The 17714-nt window shown below is 43.1% G+C and overlaps 1 protein-coding gene across 3 annotated transcripts in view; it reads right to left on the minus strand.

Annotated features, from left to right (window-relative positions):
• The window catches only part of Cd38 (CD38 molecule), a 55966-nt gene that overhangs the window by 12429 nt on the left and 25823 nt on the right, over positions 1–17714 (minus strand). Inside the window, exon 8 of one of the 3 annotated variants that reach the window (XR_010040850.1) lies at positions 3071–3161. Coding sequence is in view for 2 of the 3 variants with exons in the window: in XM_063230138.1 (XP_063086208.1) it covers positions 3124–3161 (38 nt within the window). In the remaining variant the exon portion in view is untranslated. Of the gene's footprint in view, positions 1–3057; positions 3162–14721; positions 15999–17714 lie in introns of those variants that run through there. The other 2 variants (XM_063230138.1, XM_005001535.4) reach the window with 2 other exon arrangements.

Raw genomic sequence — 17714 nt, forward strand, 5'->3', positions numbered from 1 at the left:
CACTGGAACATTCATTTCCCTCCCTCCCACTCCTTTCTCTGCTTCCTGTGCCCCAAGAAGAGAGCAGCTGTCCTCCACCCAAACCCTTCCACCATGGCGATTTTCCCATGAAGCCAGCTCACCATGGACTGAAACTGTGAAACAAGAGACACTCATCCTCCTTGTTTAAGTTGTTGGTGTTGGTTATTTTTGTCCTGGCAGTGAGAAGAAGACTGAGACAATAAGGTAGAAGTAACTTACAAAACTCACACTCACAAAGGATTTTCAAAACAATTTAGAACTATAGCTCTTGCATTAAGGCAACACCTAGCAGATGACTAAACCTACAATTTGAAAAGGTAAAACAGTATTAACCAACTCACATTCCACTGGCTGGCATATAGTAACAGAATCAATAGAGAGCCAAAAGGAACAAAAACTAAGACAGACCCATAGCAGAGCCTGACTTAGGTGGTACAGTGATGCTGTTGGCCTGCTGGAGACACTGCTGCTTCATCCTCCCAGCAGCAGGCAGGGATGGCACCTCAGCAGACTGGGCTAGGGACTGGTCAGTGCTCCAGCACCCTCACCTAAGAGGACTACATGGAAAAGCCAGCCCTGCTGGCCGTGGGCCAGCTGAGCCCTAATAGAAACCACACAGCTGCCCATTTCTCCCTGTGGCCAGTCCTGGTTCTTTTGCCTCCTCTTTCAGAGTCTTGGTCCCAAGAATAACCCAACACACTTCTGGCTGTCTGATCTCCTGAATCTGCTTGCTGGGGAACCACACCTGAAACATACAGTTAGACAGGTTTAAAGGAAGCCCTGCCCCCTCTCCACCACTGCTAACGAAACCAACAGCTCATTTGGACTTGCAGTTTTGAAGTATGTGTTAAAAAGCAGGCTACAAGCAAACCACAAGTTCTGGTTGCAATTGCAAAGATATGTATAAAAGCATACATTTCATTAACTCCTGAGGACAAGACACGTGGACTAATACTTCTAGGCATTAGGGTAGACTTTATACTAAAAATAGTAATTAACTCTGTGGTGGAGCTAGAAGTGATGTTTCACTTTCTTCTTTCTCTTTATTTCTTAAATGTTTTGAAATTACAAAGTTAGTAGTTTAGAAAGTGATGTTGCATAGTTAATCTGCATTACACCAAATATTTAAATAAATTCTTTCTCTAGTTTTTTAGGGTCCATTTCCCCAAACTCTCCTCTCTTCTTTCCAAGTACTCAGGGCCTATGAAAATGAGGCTTGACATTTTATAGAAGTGGAAAAGCAGGTTCGGAATGCTTTGGAGTTTGGGGTCTGCGGAGTTCTTAGTAATCCTCCAGTTCTGAAAGTCAGGATGCTTTGGGGCAAAGAGACACAGGAAGTTCCCATCAGTATCAGGTAACATAACAGAAAGAACATAAAAGTGTCTGAGCACTAAGTTTTGATTTTGTGTGTGTGTTGTTTCGTTTTGGGTTGGTTTATTTGAAGTAGGGTCTTGCTGTGTAGTCTGGCTTTGGACTCACTGTGTAGCCCAGATGGCCTTGAACTCCCAAGGATCCTCCTGCCCTACCTCCTAGTGCAACACCACACCCAGCCTCCACACTGGATGACACCATAGATACCACTGAGGCAGATAAAGACACGCAGATTTTAGAGCAATCTCCAAACACCTGGACGTTCTTTATCAGTCCCACCTGGAAACTGCCACCCAAAGATTATACTTATTTATTCTTCTTTCCACCAGTTTATGTGGAATATATTCTCACTGACCACAGTTGGTCTTCAATTTAGAGAGGATAGCAAATTAGAGGTATTGTCATTCGAAGGCTAAAAGAACAAAATGTGGACAAAATATCATTATTTCTTCTTTGTTCTTTCTGTTATTCTCCTTGTTGGCTCAAGTAAGCATACCTTAGTACATCAGTTTGGCAAAAACTTGCAGCTGAATTCAGACAAGGTTAACCTGAAGGTTAATTAAAGTGAGGACAATTTATGGAAGCTCTTCTGCCAAGACAAGATAGAGTAAGATGTCAAGATGAGTTGATTCATTCCAAATCACAAATCTGGCCACCATCTTGATTTTATGCCAGTCACATCCTGGGTGGCACGGCCTGATTTAGCTGAATTACAAAATTTTAGAGCAAGAAGGACCTAAGAAATCATCTTATCCAGCTTCCTTAGTAGATGAGAAAGTTGAAGCCTCGAGCTGTGAAGCGATTTGCTCAAGATCTGGCTCACCTCAGTGCCTTGTTTGGGCCATCTCCACTTTCCTGCCTCCAGGCACAGGAGTCTGAAGCAGACATATTCTCCTTCAGAGCTGGAAATGTTCCCACAACTTGTGGAAAAATGATAGGAGCCAGTGGTCCCCAGGAATCCCAATGCCCCCAGTTGGAGGACCGGGGACTATAGTACCTGAATCTTGACTTACAGAGGGGTAACATGCAGATAAACACATTATAAGTTGAAATACATCCAGCGTGCGTTTTATACACCTAACCTAAAGAACATCTACTTTAGCCTAACCTCAAGTGTGACCAAGACACTTACATTAGCTTAAGGTTGGATGAAATTATCTAACAAAGCTTATTCTATATGAAAATATTGAGCATCTCATGTAAAATATCATACTCATCCTTCCAAACACTGGCACCGCAATACACAGTAGAGGGCTGGCTGGGTCCCCCTGTGATCATGTGGCTGACCGGGGCTAAGGTCCACAGTTCCGTGGCAGCTTAAGAGAAAATCACAGCACGGAACCAAACTCCAAATTAGATCTTTGAAGAGATCCGCATTCGAAATTGGAAATGCAGTTTCTTCTGAATGCAGACCACCCTGTAGAATCGTAGCTGAAAAAAATCGTTGAGTAGAACCATAATAAGAGAAGAACCAGCCGTAGTTACATAGTGTCAGCTTGTTCCAAGTGGGGCCAGCTTGGGATCTAACTGGTAGATGCGTAGTGTGGCAGTGACTTCCTGAGTGGGTGGGAGGAAGCCCTTTCTCGCTTGCCCTTTCTTGCTCCAAGCTTTGAGGAATTCCCTTATTCTCAAACTCATCTGGAGACACAAATAATTTAGTGTTCAGGTGGAAACTTACAAGCGGAGGAATCACCAACAGTTTACTGGCCGTCCCTTCAGTGCACCAAACCTTCATGTCCCACGGTCCTGGTCAGCAAGGGAGCCTGACCCTAGAAGGGGGGATGACAGTATGAGACAAAACAATGCAGAGAACAAAAGAAAGGCAGGGCTGGACTGCTCCTCTCTACTCTGGTAGCTCCGGGTGAGTTCACTCATTCGCCCATTTATTTATTCATAATTACTTATTGAGGCCTTATTGTGTACCATAAAGCAAAAGCTTAGTGAAACACTACCGCTTACCGAGGGTTTCCCTGTGCCTGGTTCTGACCTGATCACTTCACTTCCTTACCTCTCATCTCCAGGGTCTCTGTCACTCCAAACTTATCATCTTCTTCCATGTCTTTCACTGGGTCTCTTATCACTAATCACAGATCATTTCTACTGATCATTTCCTCTGCTCCTTTCTGTGTGGAAACAGCTCCAGTCTGATCTCCGCAGCCCTGCAGTCTACAGCACATCTCTTACCTCTCTGCCCATCTCTCTCCTGAACTCTTTCCTCCCATCCACAAGGTCTAGACACTTCCTCAATGTCCAGTTCGGTCCGATTCCTCTCTCCACAGTGCTCTCTGACAGACTTATCTACATTTACTTCGCTGAAGGTCTCCTCTCATTTCTGGTCCCAGTTTCTCACCATCGTACTGGCTTTATATAACGGAATTTCACTGTGGCTTCACATCTGTCACACTCAAAGGAGATCTCTCCCCCTCCTGCCAAGAAGGCAGCTTGTCTTCCCATTGCCGCCCCAGCCTGAGCCATTGAAGACCCCGTGCCTGCACTGGTAGGTGACTCAGGACGTCTTTCCCATCCTCACTGCCTCTGCTGTGCTGCTTCTTGCCATGACTTTTGTCCTGATCCACACCATAATCTGCCCAACCATGCAGGATGGGCTTCCAAACACATTCCCTCCTTCTGTCCCACGGTGATTTGAGAAGGATGTGCCAAACCTTGCGCCAGCCTTGCAAGGCGGTGTGATTCCCTTATCTTTTTTTTCTCAAGTCTGGCTGGATTTTATTTTGAAGGTAGTAAAACACAACAAAACAACACAGAACAAAGCCAGTGGACACAATGCAGTGAAATTAGTATGGAACTTTAGAGCAGGACACTGGGATAAAAACAATAGTTACCATAGTATATGTTGTTATTTTCACAATAGTTGTCCATTCAATCAGGTACAGCAAAATCAAACCAAATGCAGAACATCATAAAACCTACCAAAGCAGAATATTGTATAGAGCAAAACAATCAGGACAACGCAAAACAGTGAAAACAATATTTTCCTTCAAAGAGAAGATAGGAGGAAATCCCTCATATTTGCTAATTGCATACGGTCATCCTCCCAAGAGATGCTCAGACCTCTGGCCCCAGGTCAGGATAATCAACCCAACAATACCAGCGTTTAGTTGCTTTATGTGCCTTAGCTGCTGTCAACCCCTGCTGTCCTCCACACTGTCCAGTTGCTAACAGGGGGTGGCGTGGGGGATGAGACGCTGGCTGGTTCTCTCCTGGCTCACCCATCCCTCACAAGAGTGCTGCTGCCGCTTACCTGGAAGGAGGGCTTATTGCTTTCTTGCTCAGCCCCCCAAGTTTCAACATGCTGGATCTGGGGAGACACTGACTTGTTCTCTCCTGGTGCGCCTGCTGCTCCTGATTCCCTTATCTTAGATCTCTCAGGAGTCTGCCTGCCTGAGTACTGAGCGGCAGAAAGCTGTAAGGCTCTCCCCATCTACTGAGTTCATTCACTGATCAGGAAACCAGAACCCACTCAATGGTTCCTTCCAGAACGCCTGCTAAGGGCTAGCTTTGGTCCTGGAGCTTACCTAGATTTTGAAGCAAACAAGACAGTGCTCCCTTGTTCGCTGTATCCACTACTCATTATGTAGTTTACCTATGATAAGTTTATTAGCTCATTCAACAAGTGTGACAGAGAACCTAACACAGGCCAGCACTTTTCTAGGGACTAGAATGTACTGTGAGTCAAAGATCCCCCTCTAATGGAGAGAGACAGAAATAACCACAGATTCGCCTTAATCATACACTGCCTGGTTCCAGCGCGTTGGGAGGCAGCGGCGTGGAGTTAAGGGTGGGAGCAGCTGCGGGACCCCTGCATCTGAAGTCGGCCCCTTTACGAGGATGTTGGCCCCAGGACTTTGATTGAGCCTTGTGACTTGTCTGTGCCTTAGCGAGTTCATCCTGAACGCGCCAAGAGTAGCAAGACCCCCCTCAGGAGATTTTTATGAGAATTAAGTGGGGCGTTGTGGAGCATTGAGCAGGGTGCCCAGCACGAAGGAGGCACAGTACCGCAAAGTTCCAAATTAATAAATCTGGAGAAAAACAAGGCAGAGACTAAGCGGAGGGCTGCAAAGCCTGCGCTTCCAAGGCGCCCTCTGGTGGCAATGAGAAGGCTCAGCGGGCGGGGAGAAGCAGGGAGGCTGTGGCAGAAACCCGGGTGAGGCATTAAAGGCGCGGCCACGGAGTCCGGAGCTGGGCTCAAGTTGTGGACAGAGGCTGAGCCCTGAGCCCTGAGCCCACAGACCTTCCAGTGAAGGCTGGTGGAGGAGAAGAACGGAGGAAAGGGCGAGGTGCTGCGAAGGCATGAAGTCGTTCGGGGAGGAAACCCAGGGACCCCAGGCAGGACTGAGGAAGAACGCTTGAGATGTGGAGTCGGAGATCCCACCGAAACTTTTTTTTTTTTTTCTAATTTTTAAAAAATTTTATTTAAAGAGAAAAAGAAAAAAAAAACCAGAAAACGGGTACAAGTAATACAGAATTTCAATAAATAAATAAATAAATAAATAAATAAACAGTAAGAAATCACTAGTTAATAGATTACATATTGCCATCTTAGAAATAGTTGTTCGTTACAAAATTAAAGCATACAAAGTGAACATTCAAACAGTGAGACTGCAAACAGTTGTGTTGAATGATCCAACAAAAACTCAGTAATATAGTTATCTATCTTATACACTTAAATATACATGCAGTTATATCCTTTAGAGCACTTTCTTTTCCTGTCGTTTTTACAATAACAATTACACATTTGGGGTTTTATTACTCCCACAGTTCTTCTTATTATTTTTTTTGAAGAGAATAAAACCAAATGTGACGTAACAAAACAGTCAGTCAAATCAAAAGGATGGACATAGTACATGATGTAAAAACAGAATACAAAGTGATCAACAATGATTACCATAATGCCTCTTGCTATCTTAAAAAGAATTGCCTATATCATCAGGTATAGTAAAATTGAACAAAACACCTAAACTTATTTAAACCACTGAATGCCAAGGGGACCCTAGACAGGCTCCAGCGCCAAGCCTGTGAGTGCTCTGCCACCTAGAGGTGACGCGTTGTCAGGTCCTTCCTGAGGGGGCCGTGGGCGCTGGGGCCGGCGTTACGCCGTTTCCCTCTGCTGGTTATTTTGCAAATCGCACTTCAATGGATCTTAAATGAGTATGGGCTCTGGTAGATCCCTTACTGGGGGTATTTGCTGCAGCCTTCCTTCGTATATTTAGGTTTTATAAGAGGGTGCTGAATACAGCCAGATTTATTAAAAGGTTATTTGTGCCCCAAATTTTAAAAAGGCAATTGAAAAGTCATGTAATGCAAGCATCATCGCACCAATTTCCACCTTCGTCTTGCATTTCAACATCTTTTCATTCACTGTCTCGTTACAGCTCAAATCGAAGGCCAGGCTCGAACTGACTATATAGCACAGGCTGGTAACCATCCTGCCCCAGCCTCCTGAATTCTGGAGCTCCAAGCATGCAAACCCAGCTCAGAAAGAGATGTGATGTCCTGGCCCTAGGATTCCTGATAGAATATTTTGCCACACAGCCAGTCCTCTAGTTACTGGAACGTAAGGTCCATACAACTAGGGGCCTTGGATAACATCAAACCAAATGAAAATTCTTTAAATCCTTTCTAATGTTTCCTAATGTCACCTGATAGGAAAGACTCTTTGTGGTGTTTCATCTAGTGCCAAGCCCTGCAGTAAGCATAAAGGTACACCAGGGCATTTGATATGCTCAACATCTCTGTGAAGTCGGTGTCTCTGTTAACCCCTACTTACCCAGGAGCTCTGAGGTGCAGACTGGAAAGACTTGTCCATGGCCCCTGACCCACTGAGTAGATGCCAGACCCAGGTAAAGACTGGGGTCCAGAGTGCCTACCATGTTCCATGCCTCCCCTTAATTTCTCTTCCTATCTGGGCATCTGGGCCTGCAACCACCCTGACCTCTAGGTACAGGAGCTGGAGTGTTTCTCCTTTTGGAAGAGGTTGCACTTTCTCCTTAAAGTAGACTTGGCCTCAGTATGGCGAATGCCAACTGAATGCAATCTTTGCACATTTTCATTGACTCTGGACTTTTTGTCTTTGGTGCCTTCCCTGGGCTCAGGGATGTGATATCTCTGTCAGATAAGTAGGTGGGTAGGAGGACAGCTATGGCACTGTCCTCAGCCGGCAAAGAATTGGACACTCGTGTGGTGTATGGATGGGAAATCTCCTTTGGTGGAGCTTTAGAAGTTTCCCACGTAAGACGCAGAGTTTGCTACCTGAGTGACCTTGGTCAGGTGGTTCTACCTCTCTGAACCTCTAGTTTGTCACGAATAAAATCAGAACACCCATTCTAGTCAAAGAGCCCTCTAAGCACCAAAAGATCATGTGTCTAAAAAGCCCACTGGCAACTATGAAGTGCTACACGCATATTTATGGACTCTTCTTTATCAGCTCTAGGGGAATAGAATTAGGCACTGGCTTTAAATCTGAATTCTAACAGTTTGGATTCATTTCCTTGAATGCTTTATTTTATCTTCGTAAGTGTTGTCCCCCTTCTTTGTTCCCATTCTAAAGAGAATCGAAATAGTGTTCACCTGAGAAGAATGTAGCTAGGATTAAAGGAGGTGATGAGGAGTACACAATAGGGTCATCCCTCCCCAGCCTCTCCGCTAGGCTCAGTAGTGGAGAGAGAGAGAAAGAGAGAGAGAGAGAGAGAGAGAGAGAGAGAGAGAGAGAGAGAGAGAGAGAGACAGAGACAGAGACAGAGACAGACAGAGATCTTTCTCAGGTACGAAGGGGACTAAGGGATGCAAGGGGTTGAGCAGAAGAATTAAGATGTGTCTCGTACAGTCCTTGTTCCCACAGGAACATGAGCAGTATGATTGGGCTAATAAAAAATAAAAACTGAAAATAAGTGATGGGCCCAGGGCCTGGCACCCAGGGATCAACAAATACCTGTTCCTGTGTCCTTTTTGTTGCAATTCTTCTTAGCATTGCTTTTGTATTCCTCGACGTCCTATGTTGGTTAATCTATATGAAAAACGCATTCTCTAGAGAGGTCCATGATGTGAGTGAATGAGAAGTGGCTGATAGAGAAGGGAAAAGGAGGCGAATTAATGTTTATGGAGCTCGGACTCTGACATTTCTGGGCCAAATGCCTTGATTGCAGAATAACTAGACAATGAAATTCTACACTATTTGTAAACTTTCCAAACCTAACATTTCATTTTGACATTAAGGAAATGTCTGAGTACCTATCAAAGTCTGTTTTGGAGATTAAGTGGGGAATGGGAAGTCAGTGTCTTACTTAGGCAGCTTAGAGGTCAGGGTGAGCCATATGCAAGTCAGGGAGCCACAAAAAGGTGACCAGTTTGATCCCTGATGCACAACACCCTGGAGACACAGGACATGAGTTAACAAGTCACCTTGTGAGCTATGAACCAGGCACAGAATTAGGACCTCAATGATTACTTCCTGCTGTATTTTTCTTTTACTAAGTTAAGTTAGTTTCGTAGTTTTGATTTCCTTTCCTTTCCCTTTTCTGTGAAGATGATGGACTCTCTCATAACCACTAGGCTTCTCCTGACCTGGATAAACGTGGGCAGCAGTTGGGAATCAGAATTTAGAATAACAAATTTCCTGTTTTATAAAATCCATTATAGTATAATTATGTTGTAGATGTGTCATCAATAAGTACTAACTTTTCAGAAAAATTAAAAATGAATTTTAAGATACTCTCAGTTTTTGAAATTGATATGAAATGAATGAACTCCTTGGATGTGAAGAAATAGAATTTGCCTTGGCTCAACATTAAAATTTTTTTTTAATTTAAAGCTTTCCATATATTTTGGTGCTGTAAATTAAACCCAGGGCCTTGTGTATGATGGGCAAGCACCCTACCACCAAGCTACCCTCCCAGTGCTGGCTTGTCATTAACTTTTCAGCATGTTCTTATATCAAACCCACACCCACCTGGTTCTCCTACTCATCAACACCTGTGCCGTCTTTTTTCTGGACTTTTGCTTACTTTCTTATGCTTTAAAAGCAACTATAGATCTTCCAGCATTAAATTAAATTAAGTTCAGAAGAACTGACAAATGTCTTGTTGTATTGCTATGGCTCAACACCTAGGATTTGGAGGCAGATTTGTTTATGTCAACAGACACTGATCAGGATCACTCCTAAAATATGAGGCTCTGATCTCTGATGGTCTAGGGCTTATGCGGGATAAGCAAGCAGGAAGTACAGAGGCAGAGTGGCTTGACCACTGGAGATTGGTTCTTACAGTATGCATCATATAGTAACCAGCTATGTATCATAGTGACTATCCGTTTTTAAGAAATAAAAATAACAGGAACTGTCACCAGAACTGTTCCCTGGGCAACTAACAAACTGAAATATACTGGCTGGGGGAGGAGGCTGATACTGTTACAGTATCAGTCCCTACATTTGCAACGTACCCAACAAATAACTCTCAATTATGTGTCTTTAACGATTAGTTTGAGTTTAGGTCAGAACCTCTACTGACTCAGAAAATGAAAAAGCCCAGATTCCTTGGCTGAGTTGAAAGTTGGCCATGCTTCTCTTGACTTTCTTGAAAATCAGTGACACCATGTTATGATTCAAAAACACAGTTTTCTATAAATGGATTTAAACATCAGTATCCTGTCTTATAATCCTCCCTGACATGACATCAATAAAAACCCAATGATATGCCGTAGCCTCACAACCCCATAATCAGATGTCAGGCTCCTGTCTAAAAGGCTAAGAACAGTCTTTATTAAATAGGAGAAAGGAGTCCCGGAGGGCTGGGAACCACCACCAGGGGAGTCGGCCCTGGTCAGGAGAGCAGAGGATTGGATTGGCAAAGCCAAGTGAGGCTCTGGAGCTCTTCTTTGCCTTAAAGGATGAAAATAACAGATGCTAGATTCTTAGATCTGGGGACAGGGAGGCTCCTCTTGGGGAAAGGTCCCAAGAGGATACCTGTCCCAGTTTTCCACTTAACCATCCAGAAAGATTCAAAGCTTATGAGGCTGATGCTTAGCCAGGGGGCCAATCTCTCCCGTACTCCACTTCCAGGAAGCCAAGTTGATCTGTTGGGAAATTATCCTCAAGGATAAAAACCCGCTCCAACCTCTTTCCAAAAAGGAACAGTGCTAGAACCCTGCCAGCCCGTCATCTTTCTTAACATCAAGACAACACAGAGGTGGGCACCACTTTCACCCTGTCCCACAGATAGAGAAACCGAACTCTGCTCAACCATTTTTCTTACATCAGGCTCTCATCAGACCAAGGAGATTGGTGTATTTGAGTCCAGCCCAGGAAGGGAGGCAGTACCAGGAGCCATGCTATCACTGCCCGCTCTCCATGTTGCCTGCTTCTATTCTGAGAAACAGCTGTGGCTGTCGTCAGAGACAAAGGGACAGCCAGGTGTCCACGGGGCAAGCAACAATGTTTCTACCTGGCCTGTTCAGGGGCATATCTGGGAGTGAAGCTCTTTTGGCTGGCTGACTTCCAAACAGTTCCCTGGTCTTCCTGGAGAACTACAAGCTCCTGATAGCCTTCAGAAAATTTATTTTCAGCCAAAGTTGCCTGGTGTCACTGTCTCAGAGATCACCAGCTGCTGCCACATGTGAAGTGCCTGATGTAATCTATGTTGATCTTTCTCTCTGCAGGTCTGCATTTTGCAGCAAGGCTTTAGCCGATGCATATCATGTCCCTTACCAAGAATCACGTATTTTGCTGTCATTGTGTCATGCTGTCTAGAGATGAATTTCCTTAATGGCGAACAAAAATGGGTCCTGTATGATTCTCAAATCTGAAACTCTTACTAGAAAGCAAAACAGTACTCTTCCTTCTTTGATGTCCTAACAGGAAAAGTGAGTACTTCCAGGTGTCCAAGGAGGGACAAATTTGGACTCTTCTTGATATCTGCCCTTACCTCTCCCACCCATAAGACACCCCAGCAAGATAGCCTGTGCTCTCTCCAGCTACCTGACTCTGTCGTGGGGCAGAGTAGGCAGGAATTCCTATGACCTTTGGCAACAGTTTAACATATCTCTTCATTCTTCCTTCAAACCTGGAGACAATTATTTTTGAAAGAATGATTACAGTGTCGGAGCCATTGAAACTGAATACACATGCAGAGCTGTGGTGTGGCCTGGCATGGTTGAAATGAGAATGAGGAGACACCTCAGTGGCAAAATAGGCCACAGCTGAGGCCACCTGGAGACTTTCTGGATAGTTTTCCTTAATCAGCATCCTCTGTTGCTCTGAGGGGTCCTTGAATCCCTCCAAGATGCTGCTCAGGTTTTCTCCATTGTCCACTCCACTCCCTGCTTGTTCTGATTAAATACGGGCCACCCATCAGTCGGCTGGCTGGCAGAGTTACCAGCCCTGCTGGGGAACTCAGTCCTCCTGCAGCCCTAAAGATCATGCTGCTTGTTTCATTCCTTTGGGCCTTCACTGTGCACCCATTTGGGAGATTGGGGATCTAGGCACAGAGCCCAACATTCCACCAGTCTTGTTCTTCTATTGTTTGTATAATTTTTGGTATCAGGGATTGAACCCAGGGATTTTGCCCTGAGCCACATCCCTAGGCTCCTCTTTAATTATTAATTTTGAAACAGGGTCTCCATAAATCACTAAGTTACCCAAGCTGGGCTTGAACCTGTGGTCCTCCAGCCTCAGCCTCCTGCAGTGCTGGGGTTACAGGCATACACCACCATGTTGCTTATATAATTCATGTTGTATGTAATCAGCATTTTCCAAACTAGAAAGTCACAGGTGTTAGTGAACTTGCTCAATGGCTCACCTGCCTCTTATTTCTATGATTTTTACACCTCATGCTCCTCACCCTCTGATCAGAGGACGAGAATGGCAGCGTGCAGCTCTGTGACTCAGAATCACGATAAATGTTCTATCGGGACACAGCACAAAGCCTTCTGTGATTGGTGTCGGGGCTGAGAGCCAGCTGGCCACTTTCTCAGGATAGCACCAGGCTACTGAGTTCTTGATGGGCTCTTTATATATTAAAATGATGACTCTTTGTAGCAGAAGGAGATCAGTTGCTTTATTATTTAGAAAAACAAACTAAAAAAACTGGGTTAAAACCGCATTTATAAAATGACCTTTAAATGATAGTCTTCCACACGTGTTTTAATCTTATTTTAAACACATTTTACATAAAAATCAGTGCTAACTACTTGTCACTTCACAACTGACCCAAGAAGTCCTGTACAGTAGGTCTCCCCGGGACACACAGGGTTAGATTTAGGGGTTATTTTAAGTAGGCCACCAAGAAGTGAGCAATGCCTGCGGTGTTGTGTCCTTGGAATCAGGGCTGGGTTGGGCTTGTTTTAAGCATTAAGAAAGGCTCAGAACCCGCCTGAGACAAAGCCACACTGAGTTTCGCCAACACATTTGACAGCTTTGTGAGTTACAGAATACTGCTGAATGCTTCAGTGACAGGCACTGGTTATTTTTGCTGTTGTTTTTGTGCTGTTTTGTTTCTGTAACAAGAAATCATACACACACATTTAGACACACTTATTGATGTATATATGTATATCATTTCAACTATTCAAGTCTAACATTTCACAACTGCATTTGCAACTGTGTTTCAAACATGACACTTTCAAGAGTCACAGCAAGAGGAAGAGCGTGATTCTTAGGAAGTACGAAAGGTGACATTAGGGCTGAAGTCATTTCTAACCTTAGGTAGAAAGGATGGTTTGTGGGAGCAGGGATGGAAAGAGAACTTTCTAGAGCAAAGAAGAACCAAATGGGGAAATGAGAGCAGCAAGTTTGTGGGTGAAGTGGGAAGTATGTGAACAACCAGAAATGCAGCAGTCACCAGCGAGAAGACCTCAGGTGCTGTTCGTGGGTAGCGGGGCCCTAGGGCTGGAGATGCCCAATGGCAATGACACTCCAGGTTGGAAGTGTGGAAAGGAAGGAGGCGGGGACAAAGCATCACAGTAGCAAAGACACACAAGGAGGTGCATGGGGAAAAGAGCCCCCAGGCCTCCAGTCATTTCCTTGGCTCCCTGGGGGCCTCTGTGGCACCAGCGGAAAACCTTAGAGGCCAGTGATACAGCTCAGAGGCAGAGCAACTGCCTGGCAAGTGCAAGGTCCTGAGTTTGATTCCTGGCACCAAAATGAAGAAGAAGAGGAGGAGGAGAAGGAAAAAAAAAAAAAAAAAAACCCTTAGGACCAACATCCTGTAGAGTTTCCACTGTTTCTGAATTTGTCCACTCAACTGAGTCTGTTTGTGGTTATGTGGTGCTGGAGGCTGGATTTTGTTTTCCAGTTTGCAAGACACACTGATTGCCTTTGTTGTGGAAATTTGTACATGCACATAACACATTTTAAATCTATTTTTTGTTTGTTTCTTTTCTTTTCTTTTTTGTCTTTTTGAGACAGGGTCTCACTATGCACTTCAAGCTAGCCTTGGACTCACTTTGTGGACCAGGCTGGTCTCCAACTTGCAATGACCCTCCTGCTTAAGCCTCCCAAGGGCTGGTATTACAGGAGTGTACCAACACATCTGGCTTTAAACCTATCTTTGTCTCCTTCCCTTAGTCTCTTGATTCTTTTCTCATTTGCAAATCCATGTCCTATTTCCTATTATCTGTCTTTTATTTTGCTCTTCAACGTATAGTTTGCATTTCTCATATAACAGAAATATAATATTTGTATGTCGGGTTTACTTCATTTTAGGTCCCAAGCTGTATGCACCAAAAGAGACTTCTTGAGGGATGTCTCACAAACTGATTTTTACTCTACCCATCTCATCTTTTAAAGAGAACAAGAGGCACCAACTTTTATTATTATTTTCATAATTATTGTGGGATTTTGTTGCTGTGGGCAGTGCTGGGGTTGAACCCAGGGCCTCACGTATGCAAGGCGAGTATTCTCCAGGCTACATCCCCAGGCTGCATAGAATTATTCATGCATCTTGATTAAGCAGATTAATGTTCTTCACTGTGACATATCCATACATTCACATATTGTGAGTCCCTGGCTTCACCATGGTGGCAGGAGCTCGAGGGTTCCTCAAGAAAACTGCCCAGAGGGAGGGCAGACCAGAGTCCAGGTTGGCCGAGGGTGGGCATTCAGACACGTCTCTTTGGCAGGCTGCTGATTCTGTCATCCCCCTAACTTCTCATCACATTTTAATGGGGATGAGTTCATAATCTTTGAGTGAAAAGGAAACTGAAGTTCAGAGAAGTTAGGTATTTTGTTCAGAATCACACTGGTGTTCCAAAATATAAATCCAGAAATATTTGAGCCCCACACTTATGCCATTTTCCACAAACCAATAAAATTCTTAGAGGAAGATTTTACTTCATTTATTAATTCTCATTCAACACATCTGTTTTCAAAAAATATAATAAATCTCCAGAAAAATATGTCTTCATAACAATGAAATCAGAAAACACTTCTGTCAGAATGATAGTCCAAAAAGACAATGAAATCTAAGAACTGCAGCTAACGCAGGGCTCAGAGGAAAATTTATAGTCCAAAAAAGTGTGTAAAAGGGCAGAAAACAGGCTCAAAATTCAATACCTGAGCTTTTATCTCAAGAAACTGAGTAAAGACACTCAGAGGAATTAGAAGAAATTTTTGTATTTCTAAAAATAAAGAGCAAAAGGCATGTACATAGAAAAAAAATCAACAAAGCTAAATGTTGATTCTTTTAAAAACTGATAAAATGAATAGATCTCAAGAAAGACTAATGTAAGAAAAAAGAGGAATAAAATGTAAACAGCCAGTATGAGTATCAAATACATTTTGACAGCTGACTCTGTAAGACACTGAACATGAGGAGGAAAAAATGAATTTGTTTTGGTGTCATCTGGAAAAATCACATTCTAGAATGTATTGTGCTTAATTTCACCTAGCACACATTTGCTGGAGGACATAACATGCTGTTAGCTTAGTGTTCTGTGCCTTGAAGGGGAGACTCCCCAGATTTTGGAGCTGGACAGAGCTGAGTTCCAATCCAGCTTCTACCTTGATACTAATTGTGTGACTTTAGGCCTTGGAAGGGCACAAAAATAGACCGTGAGATAAAGATGGTTGTGTAGATTCTACTGTCTTCTGAAAAGTTTGAGCATTTTATTTGCCTCATCTTCTTGTGTTACAGAGAAATATGGTGTGGTCATTTTTCTACAGAAAGGATGCTCCCAGCTGGACTGGGGTGTAGCTGTGTAGTACAGCAGTGGCTCGCATGAGACCCTGGTTTAGTCCCTAGCACGGCTGAAAAGAAGGTACCAACATATAAAGCACATAAAAGCAAAACATGAAAGTTAAAAAATACCAATATAAAATTTTCATTCTAATTTTTGCACAATTTTTTTGTTGAATACTAGCAGAACACAAGAAAAAGCTATGCTGACAACATAAGCTATCTCAGTACTGTGAGAGCAGAGCTTCTGTCTCTGGTGTTGTCCTTTTGGACTGAGGGCTCCCCCAGGCTGGCAGCTCTCACTGGTGTGTTGCTGAGTCTTGTGTACCACAAGCTGTCCAAGATCTAACACAGCTGTAGCTCAGATCTTAAATGCACAGACGAATGATTAGGATTTTCATGCATTTAATGAATCTGGCAGGCCTAGGAGAGGGGAGGAAAAAGAAGAGATCAAGAAGTGAAATGGCAGGTTTATGCTTCTACTCACCCATGAGCCAGTGAGAGAAGCCCTTTCCTTAGCAACAAATAGACACGAAGACCACAGCACTCACACGCAGGCCTCTGCTCACTGTGCCAGAGATTGACTGACACATAGCTGACACTTCTCCCATTACTAGGCTGGCTCCTCAATTTGTTGGTGGCGGTGCAGACGCTTGTTAATTTGATGTGACACCATCGGTTAATTCTTGGGATTATTTCTTGTGCCACTGGGATTCTGTTCAGGAAGACTTTGCCTATGCCCATGTTTTCAAGTCTTTTATCTATTTTATCTCTCAGCAGATTGTTTCTGCCTCAACACTTAGGTCTTTTATTTATTTAGATTTTAGGATTTTAATTATCAAGAACACATAAAGAACTTAAAAAAACTAGACCCCCCCCAAAATAAGATGCAATAAAAATTGAGCAATTGAAATGAATAGATATCTCTCCAAAGAAGTACAAATGACCAATAAACACATGAAAAAAAAGTTTGACATCATGGCCATTAGAGAAATGTAAAACTGCAATGAGATGCCATTTTATCCCAGAAAAAAATGGCTATCACAAAAGCATCAAGTTATAACCAATGCTGGCAAGGACATGACGAAGTCTTGTTCACTGTTGGTAGGAGTCAAAACTATCATCACCACTAGGAAATCAGTGTGAAGATTCCTCAGACAATTAAAAATATTAATTCCATTTGATCCAGGTGTCCCCCTTTCTAGATGTCCACCCCCAAAATTAAAGTCACAGTGCTGCATAAATACTCATTCTATGGCAGCACAATTGATGGCAGTGAGTTCTTGGAAACAGGGTGTGTGCCCACCAGCAGATGAAAGGGTAAAAAATTCATGGTATTGACACACAGCACAGTACCACTCTGCCATAAAGAAAGATAAATTTGAGATATTTGTAGGCAAATGGATACAACTTGATAACAGAAAGTTAAGTGAAGTCAGACACAAGCTAAAGTACTGTGTTGATTCTCTTACATGAGAAACTATCTGTCCACATGCACAGTCTCCCTAAAACTGTGCAACTCTTCAGCGACTCACAAAATTACTCAATGTCTGGAAGCTAATGGCCTCCACTCTGAGCACCTCTTGTAACTGTAGAGGCCAAGGGTCACTTGTATTAGTCTTACGATGTCTCAATAAATTTAATATTAAAATATTTGTACAAGTTTTTCTTTTCCCTGAAGTATACATTTTTTGGTAGATTCTGTCTATATTAGAACCTCAATACACAAACTTGATTCTTTCCATGATTCTGGTCACAAACTGTTAGATGACAACTCAGTCAAATTCAGGGGTTAAGTTAAATGTTGACTTCATGGGAAGTTTGATTCGGTTCTCACCCATAGGAAAAATAGAAGATAGATAAATTAGAAAGTAAGGATAAGAACAGATAACTCCCTAAATTATCTAGTTTGTTGTTTTAAAAATAACTGATATTTTTACATTTGTACCACTGGTTTCTTTCATCCATTGAAAAGAAAGTTTTGTCCTTTTGTTTGTTTCTTGTTTGTAAGAGAGTCTCTGTTTTGTGTGACTGTGCTCTGAGTAATATTTTGGTTATTCTTTTAAGAACATCATACATGGTATATTAACCACTGTTGTTCTCTAATTATTTTGTTATGTTATTACAGTAAAATAAATT

Source organism: Cavia porcellus, unplaced genomic scaffold (genome assembly GCF_034190915.1).
Source record: "Cavia porcellus strain 051 isolate PalLab524CR breed Dunkin Hartley unplaced genomic scaffold, mCavPor4.1 scaffold_18, whole genome shotgun sequence".
NCBI lineage: Eukaryota > Metazoa > Chordata > Mammalia > Rodentia > Caviidae > Cavia > Cavia porcellus.